Below are 9,927 nucleotides of genomic sequence, written 5' to 3' on the forward strand. Positions count from 1 at the left end.
ACTTACAAAATACAATTTTAGAAAACACACTCTTCTGAAAGATGCATAAAACTTTCAAAACTTTGAAGTTAGTGTAGTGTAGTGAGAGAGGAATTTAATTTTAAAAATAAAATTGTTATCAAAAAGTTTTTAATCTTCGAGAAATGTGCTTTTTTCTCATTTGAAGCAGAATTAATTTTTAATTTCAATTTTTAATACAGTACTTAATTTAAACGTTTCTTGGAAAATACCCTTTTTTGCCGTAAGCATTTAAAAGTAGTATAGTAAACGTAAATTTAAAAATGTTAGAGCGCGTAACATTTGGAAAAATGTCATGTGCTTTTATGCTACTCTTACATTACTTAAATTATTTTCCGTTTGCATTTATTGTATTTTCTACAGTCTTTATTTGCTTAAAAATAATATAATTTATTTCTATTGCTTGTGATAATTGTATTAACTGCTGGGGAAACAACCTTAATTCAAAGCTTTTCCGTTCATATTAATTCGAAAGAACGAACAAAGACGTCGGAATAAGAGGTCACTGTGTCCTTCCAAAAATTTTTACTTTACAGGAATTTTGAAAATTTTGTTTGACATTCTAGATATTAAATTTAGTCAACTGTTCAGTTCATCAAACGCATTGCAAATGTAAAGAGAAATTCTCTGTAATTTAAGCACAAAAAAATACGTAATTGGAAAATTACCTTTTAGCTAATGAACTGTCGTTTGGCAAAAACTGTTCCTGTTACTACAAACATTTTTGCAACCTACAATTACAAATTTTTAGCTTGACTAGATTCGTCTCCAAAACTGCGAATCCAACTGTCGAACATCTAACCTAATTGAAGATTATTAATTATAAATAATGAAAAAATTTAATTACTTTTAATAAATATAAAAAAAATATGAAAGTCAAAAATAAAGCATTCTTTTAATGGTTAATACGTGCACAATTGTCTTTAGTTATCTTGTACCTTAATTATGAAGTCAGGGTTAGCCGGAAGAAGTTTGATTATTTAGGATTCCGTATCCGAAAAAAATTGGGAGCCACTTCCCTAGAGAATGAATAAAGATTTTAATTCTCTATAAAAAATTTCTTTAGATTCTGCATTTTCTTCACATTTTTATCCCCTTTGGTAATAATTCAGAAAAGGATTTTACACACGCACTTCACAAATCCTTTTGGAAATCTTATACAAATTGTATTTACGAATTATGAATGTTTCATATGAATGTTTCTACGAATGTTTCATACGAATTGTTTTGTACAATTGCCAATTAAAAAAAAATAGAAATCAAAGGTGTAATGTTTTTTCTTTTATTATTAAAACCCATATTTATTTTTCCCCCTGCACAGGTATGTCAGAACGAAAGAAAATAGCTGTGATTGGGGCAGGACCCAGTGGGTTAACTGCTATGAAATGCTGTAAAGAAAAAGGCTTTATACCTGTTTGTTACGAGAGGAATAACGACCCAGGAGGCCTCTGGAGGTATCATGAAGAGGATATCGAAGGAGTTGCATCTGTAATGCGTACAACCATCATCAACACTAGTAAAGAAGTTGGTGCATTTAGCGATTTTCCTCCACCCAAAATCCTTTCCAAATTACATGCACAATAGCAAGATGTTCAATTACTTTATGCGTTATGCGGAAAATTTTGACCTTTTAAGACATATCAAGTAAGACATCAAAATTATTTATAAATTTAAGGAAAGGTCCAATTTCAATATTTAGTCACTTATAACTTGTACACAATACATTAAAATCAGCTAATGATGCATAACTTTTTTTTGTAAGTAGACTACTATATTTAAAGAAAATTTTAACCTCGTATAACTTTTTTAAACGATTTCTTGACGGTTTATACACTCATCTCTGATTGTGAAGGACTGGGGTCTGATCTCTACCGGTGGCTTGAAGCCCAACTGGATTCAAATAGATATAATATCAGCTTATATGTGAAGTAAAGGTGTCCTGTAAGCAATGCTGAACATATTTTAGGAGCTGATGGTCACGAAATAGTGGAGCTTTCACCTTTATGACCCCCTGTCACACAATGAGCTGCTACGGGAGTGTATTTTTAAGGATTTTTTTAATAAGTTTTGTATCTTTAACTACATTGAATGGGCGGCTTTGTATAATTTTAATTAGACCGTACACAATTTCATTTCTGAAAACATTTATTATGATGATTATTAATTAATCGTAATTAGATGCATGCAGCTAAAACATTGTTTAATCTGACATTTTACAAATTTTATACTTTTATTAAATAAAGTCACCTAAATTTATATATTTCTTGCACCATTCAGTACACTTGATGAAATTGGTTGATTTATTTGCGAATTTCAGTTATCCAAATTACTATTTTTGTATCAGTTCTAAAGAATATCTAATTTTTGTTATAAAATTGTGCTATATTTTAATTAATTAAAGATTTTCAAGATTTTTTTACGCAGTTCTGTAAGGTTTTGAAAAATTTGTTAACCATTGGTCGTTCTAGATAGAAAACCTTTCGGACTGCCTCATTAAATTCAACCGCATATTATTTTGCTATATGAAAATATGCACACAAAAAATATATAAAACAACATATATTTTGTATGACATTATATTCAGCTAATCGAGTTTCATAAATAGGAGCAAAAATATTCTGAATTACTCTATTAGCTCTTTATACTTTCTTTCAAAAGATATAACAATAAACACAATAAGTAAAAACATCGTTAAAGGGAGTCAAACAACTAATTTTCTGATTAAACTATCATTGCAATATTTTTGAGATGGTAATTACATTCCATATTTTAAAGGACAAGATTCTAAATCCTTTGAGTTTCATCTTATATCTTAATTAATCATCAGCGCTGATTAATAAGCATATCTTGAGGTGCTCAAACTATAAACAGTGTACCAATATTTTATTACTAGATCACTATTGGACTACTAGTGACTATTGACTCAAAAATTATTAATAAGTCAACTTTTTTGCACATTCTACAGTCATAAAACTTTAAATATGTCGTTCTTACAAGTGATTAAAATATTTATTAGGATAAAAGTAAGGAGGACTAATTAACTTTAATCCTTTTCCTAATCATCATCCTGCTTTTTTATGTGCATTAAAAAATATTTAGTATGTATCCCACTTTATGCAACTTGCATTGTAAAATGAAGCATATTTTCAACTCGTCTATTTGATTAGACGCAATAAGCAACTTTGACACTTAGTTTCAAACCAACTTATTAAATTTTTATTTTATTTTATAACCATCGTTGAACAGCCGACCCAATTTTTTGGATTTACGACTGCTAATGTTTAACTCCGTAGCCTTGTAATTTTGAACCTAATTCAGAAGACAAACTCCTGGATCAAGCGTTAGGAGAAATTTGCTTTCGTGGAGGACTTTTTGACGGAACTAACCCACATTTGCGTTACGTGGAAAGGGGGACTACGATAACCACCCACTGTTAGCCTGATGACAAAGGAACTCTAACCCATGATTCATCTACCACTGAGGATATTTCACGTCAACACTGTGGTCGGTGAAAGCCGGAAAAAGAATCGTTCCAACCAGCCATCGCAGGGAATTCCAACCCTGCTCACCTGATTGGAAGGAGAACGCTATTCAATTTTTAGAAAAAATAGCATCGGGATGAATGGCGGTCAGGGAGCTGATTCCATTTCAGAAATGTCCCTGGTTTGAATCCCGTAGAACGCATGGGTGTCTTATCTGTCCTTCTTACTGTGAGGACAACGTTGGTCCAAGTAATATGATGCCTCTGAAAAAGTGGTCAGCAAATCTGCCTTTCTGATACCCGGTTGAGCAATAACAAAAAGAAAGAAAAATTCTGGAAGAAACTGTGTTTTCTATCTCATTGTTAATATATTCATTTCAACTGATTTGAATCTATATTTTTTTCTTAAATTTTGTTTCATAAGGAATTTCTTATCGAATGGTCTTATACTCTTTTCAAGGTTTAATTTAGAGGTAGTTAAAGTGGAACCTACACCAGACTTTGAGAGGACAGGTCGGTGGATAGTATCAGTAAAGAGTACTCAAACAGAAGCAGTTACTAAAGAAACGTTTGATGGAGTTATGGTATGCATTGGCCATCATGTATTTCCAAATATCCCCACTTTTCCAAATCAAGCCAAGTTTAAAGGATCGATTACACACACACATAGCCTCAAGTCTTGTGATCATTATAAGGGAAAAACCGTCGTTGTTGTTGGAATAGGAAATTCTGGAGTTGATGCTGCAGTTGATTCAACGTTTGTTGCAAAGCAGGTGAGTTTTTGAAGTTATGAACATAAAATTATAATCGAAAAATACTAAGTCCTTATGGCTGTTTGAATTCTGCAACAAAACTGTAAGAATTTTCAGTATCGGATAAGAAACACAGCTCAATGGAATATTAATTTTTATAAAAATTGAATCAACCAACCACTTTACGAAAAATGAGTAATGAGATCATTTAAGCATCATATAAGATCATTTAAGCTTTAAAGGTATAATAATTTCGGTTTTCATTTTATTTTGTTTCAATATAAACTACAGTTGATAGTCTTGAAGCTAAAGTAATATAAAACACATATTTCTAAAATATAACATATATGTAACGAAAAATGGGTATTGATAAAAAATATCCTTAAGAGCAGTAATTAGGAAATACTCAAACATTTAAGCTCCTTTAAGGGTATAATAATTTCGATTTTCATTGTATTTTACGTCAGGATACACTACAGTTGTAAGTCTTTTAGCTTAAAAAATAAAAATATATTTTCAGAAAATAGAGTGATACAAATATGACAATGAAAATAAGCCTCATTTGACTACAAATGTATCTTTTCATTAACTTTTATTATTCCAATGTAATTTTCTCTCACTAAGGAATGGATTTATAAAACATTTATTTTTTTAATTGAATTTTCAATTTTTCTCATTTTCAAAAACCTTTACTAATGCAGATTGGCGCCTTCAGCATAAAACTAGTATAGGCATATAACGACCCACCTATCAACATGCTGAAAATTTAGTTAATTTAAGATAGATGCATACATAGGTACAATAGTACATACAGACACGTACATAGATACAATAGTACATACACAATAGAGTACGTACATCAATACAATAATACGTACACAATAGAGGCATGCAGAGATACAAGCATAATAAGCATACCCACACATCATAGCAGGAGTGGACCACTATAGTTATAAGCGTTTTCACATTTCAATGATGTTTTAATAATTAAGATTGTTGAGGTGAAAGTTAATGTCAGTTCTTAACAAGACGCGGAATTGTGAAAAATTATATAAAATTAAAAAAAAGAAAGAGCCAACGAGATACATGTCCGCATTGGGCAATACCCGAGTAGCTTCTTAAAACAAATGACTAATAAGTCAATCATTTATAACTTGTTATACCTTTATAAGAGGCATTTTATCTTTAATAAGCACGAAAAAAATAATATAAATATAGCAAACTGCGTAAAAAAATATAAAGTGAGAAAATAATTGAATTTTAAAAAAATGAGCTAAAGGCTAGCAAAATAATGTTTTTTTTCTTTTTTAATTTTTATTGTTATCTCCATTTTAGCAAAATTTGTCTAAAAATTAAAAATCTAGGAATTTTAAGCTTTCTAAAAAATGCACTTTTGTGGGCCTTGTCGATCCCGTAGACACACCTGTGTTTCAGAGTTTTATATAAAAGTGTATGCTAAAAAAGTGCTAAAATGTGGCAAAAGTTAGAACAACAGTGCGTATATTTTCTAATTTTCAAGAAGCACTCCATATATTGAAGATCTTTTATCGGCATTTCGAACTTAGTCAAAAAGGAAGTATTGATTATTTGATAGTAATCTAAACCGTATGCGGAACTAAAAATTAAGTAAAGAAATTTTAAAAAATTACTTTTGAAAAATTCCAACGAATACTATATAGATGAGTTACATTCATTTCAGATTATGGATATATCAATGCAATGAGGTTGGTGAATAGTTTTTAAACTTAGAACTGACAGTCTTGAAGGTCTTTTTAAGGTCCAAAACCCAGCAATGAAAAATATATATTAAAAAGTAATGAATCATTAACAGTTTAAGTTATTTGAATAAATACATGACATCATTTTGGCGTTAAAAAAAACTTTAGAATGTATTCTAAAAATTATTCACTAGTTATAAAATAACAAGTTATTGTTTAATTCATTTCTATTCTACACTGCAACGACTTCTGAAAACATAATACATTATAAATTTGTATCTCTTAGGTTTATCTAAGCACTCGGAGGGGTTCTTGGATATTATCCAGGGTCGGAACTAAAGGCTCACCGTTTGATATGGATTTCAACACTCGAGTAAAGAACTTATTCTTTTCCTATTTACCATATGACTTCGTCTGTGACAAGTTAGAACAGGATTTGAATGCGAAATTTGATCATGAAACTTATAATTTGAAACCCAAGCACAGAGTCCTAAGTGCACATCCTACGATGAATGATGGGATACCAAATGCTATTCTCAGTGGAAAAGTTATAATTAAAGGTGATATTGTAAGATTTGAAGAAAATGGTATTGTATTTTCTGGAGAAAATGAGGTAACTGAATGTGATGCAGTTGTTCTGGCAACCGGATATCATATTAAATTCCCTTTTCTTGATAGTAAAATACTTTCAACAGATGGGAATAGAGTTCATTTATATAAATATTCTATCCCACCTCACTTAAAACATCCTACATTGGGCATTATTGGTTTATGTCAACCTTTAGGACCAATTTTTCCACTCTCAGAGATGCAAAGTCGTTGGTTTATGGAAATTCAAGGAGGAAAACTTAAATTACCATCACTAAAAGAAATGGAAGAGGATATTGCTCGTAAAAACGAAGCAAATGCAAAGCGTTATGTTGGCTCAGCAAGGCACACTATTCAAGTAGACTTCATACCATTTATGGATGAACTGGCCGAAATAATCGGTGCGAAACCAAATTTTGTGAAGATGGCAATCACAGATCCCAAATTATTCTGGTATTGCATGAATGGTCCTTGTTTGCCATATCAATTTCGATTAGTTGGGCCGCATGCTTGGCCAGGGGCAAGAGATGCAATTTTAAGTCTGGATGAAAGAGTATACGCTCCTTTAAATAAGGATGCAAAAAAGCCATCTGATAACATATTCTGGAAAAAACCAGCTCTATATTTTGGAGCAGTAGCTGCAATAGGTGCTGCAATTTGCAGTAACTATGAAGTTATCGCTCAAAGTTTATACTAATAAAAACCAATTATCTATTATTTTGCGAATAATTACATAGTGCAAAATCAGAACATTTCTATGACATTATGTAACAAAAAAATTTATATTAAATGTGTTTTGCTTGCTTACACAAAAAGATTCAAATATTTGAGAAGTTCATGATATTTTTCTTTCATTCATATAGTTATCTATAAATTAGGGAGTTTTTATCTGCAAAACTGATTTATGTATCTGAGAACTTGATTTTATGTGTCAAGAGAATTTTTTTTGTCGAAAATAAACTTTTTTATAACTTCAAAAATTGCCCTGCATAATCTCCATTTTACTTAATTAACTTCATTATAAGAAAATTCCAAAACCTAAATTAATTTGTATTGCACAAAATGAATTATTTTCTCTTTAGTCCTGCTACAGCTCGTTCACCAAAAGTTGGCACTTGGTTTAGCTTTCATCATGTGGTATGCGACTATACTATTTCGCTATTTTTGGGAGAAGGTTGTGAGCAATCCTGAACAAGGTTATATTCGGCGATCGCATGGCAAAAATATTTATTTCGCAAATTTTATCTACATTTTTTTATCATTAAATATTTCATAAATTTAATGATATTTCTCTCTTTTGAGTGAATAGTTTGTCCTTTTTGAGAAATTTTGCTGAGAACACAGCAGTTTTTAAATTCAAAATATATTTAATTAGCTAGAGAAACGAAAGGTATAATAGCAGATGCTAAAGCGAAGTAAGCGACTGAAAAAAAAGTCACTGTTTGTGCTTGGCGAGCATTAAGGGTTGTCTCAATTTCAAGAGCGGAGATGTTTCTCTTCTTACTCCTGCGCTGAAATGAACTCTGCGTTCGAGGAGGTCGAGCCAAGTGCCAACTCCAGGTGAACGAACTATGAATTAGAATGAACTATAATTAGAATGAACTATAGTTGCACAAGCTTCTAAGACATTTTTTATGAAGAAATAATTGATTGAATTGTATGAATGAAGGATAATAATACTAATAAATGCAATTTTTCAAAATGAAGAACTAAATGAAACCTCTCGGGCTCAGCCATCCTCCATTACACTGAAAATGAGCTGATGAAAGTAGTCGGTCCCAAAATAGTTAACACTGGATTACTAAAACAAATTACATGTTTACGAACTTAATAGAACTTGTATAATAAAAAAAATATTTTCTGTAATTTTACTTAACAAATATTTTTTTAATGTTATTTATTAGGTATAGCATATTACAAGTAGTCCTTCACCTTGATTCAAGAACTTAGCTCTTCATCATACAAAATTGCATTTATTAAGGTTTCCTCGAAACTAAAAATATCCTTCAACTTCACTTAAATTCAATTTATCGAGTGTTTAGATCACTTCTTCAGTATTTCTAATGTAAAAAGAAAAAAACCTTATTTCTAAAATATATGAAAAACTCTAGCATACGAGAATTTTAACAAAATCTGTATTCAGGGAAGTAAATAATGGAGATGCGTAATATTGGGGCTCGGGGCCCAAATACTACCATAGTAAAAACTACTTATTTCTAAAAACAAATAAATGAATTTAAAAAAAATTTCAATTTTTTAAATAATATATTGTGAGAGCTGAGGTGGCTTTGGGAATAGAGCGATCGCTTCCAAATGGGGTGACCGGGTTCGAATGCCAGCGATGGTTGGGATTTGCTGGTCGATACAAATTCCGTACCCGTCTCGCACTGACCACAGTGCTGACATAAAATATCCCCAGAGGTAGATGGATCAAGGGTTAAAATCCCCTTGTCGTCGGGCTAACAGTGGGAGGTTTTCGCGATTTTTCTCTCCATGCAATGCAGATGCAGGTTAGTTCCATCACGAAGGCAAAATTCTCCCAATACTTGATCCAGGAGTTCCTTTGTCTTCCGGATTGAGTCCAAAATTACAAGGCTGCGAAGTTGAACTTTGATTGTCTTAAACTCAAAATTGGGTCAGTTGTTTAACGATGGCTTTAAAATAAAATTGTTATTCTGAAAAGGATTTTTTTTTAGAAAAAAAGGAGTTTTAAGGTTTTTCTATGGAAGAAATTCTTCCCCTTGCTGAAAAAAGCAACAATGATTTCTTTACAATGAGTTATCAATATTCCAGGCTCCTACAATTAAAACTAAAAAGCATCTTGTATGTTGTATTTGTCTAGGTAACTCCTCAGTGCCCCCTCTCCCTCCCAAAAAAGAGACAAAAGGGATATGATCATTTACGTTTGCATACGCTTTATGTTACCCTTGAAGTTACAAATCCTTCAAGGTACAATTTTTAACTTTCCTTATTCTTCTAGGAATAAATAGTTTCATAGAGTTTCCTACTGTAATATTTCATTATAATACCAGCTTTTTTATTAAGTACAATTTATGCATGGTTTCTTATAAAAAGAGCTTACTCAGAAAAATAGGGTTCATAAACAGAAAGAAGAATCCTGGGAATGCTTTGTTTAAATCTAGTAGATTAGTAACAAGGGATATGAAAATAAGCTATGCTATATAAATAAACTATGCTATAATTAATATCTTTTGTATTAAATAATATTTCGCAAGGAAAAGTCTTTTTCAAAGCATAATAATTTTAGAGTTGAGAACTAAACATTGGCCTACATTCTCTTTAAAATCAGGGACCGATCAAGACAAATTCGGGTTCAAGGCCCATAAAATTTTCCGGGCCCCTTACACAA

General features: G+C 31.2%; 1 protein-coding gene across 1 annotated transcript in view; it reads left to right on the forward strand.

Moving 5' to 3' along the window:
• Positions 1–7,537, forward strand: part of LOC139427122 (flavin-containing monooxygenase 5) — a 38,857-nt gene extending 31,320 nt beyond the window's left edge. The window contains 4 exon segments of the mRNA XM_071187825.2: positions 1,340–1,569; positions 1,571–1,662; positions 3,960–4,272; positions 6,256–7,537. Of these exon segments, the coding sequence (XP_071043926.2) occupies positions 1,342–1,569; positions 1,571–1,662; positions 3,960–4,272; positions 6,256–7,254 (1,632 nt within the window). The 5' untranslated portion in view covers positions 1,340–1,341 and the 3' untranslated portion in view covers positions 7,255–7,537.
• Positions 7,538–9,927: the final 2,390 nt, after the last annotated feature.

This window comes from Parasteatoda tepidariorum, chromosome 11 (genome assembly GCF_982258835.1).
Source record: "Parasteatoda tepidariorum strain Cologne lab strain chromosome 11, Ptep-v5.0, whole genome shotgun sequence".
NCBI classification, from domain to species: domain Eukaryota; kingdom Metazoa; phylum Arthropoda; class Arachnida; order Araneae; family Theridiidae; genus Parasteatoda; species Parasteatoda tepidariorum.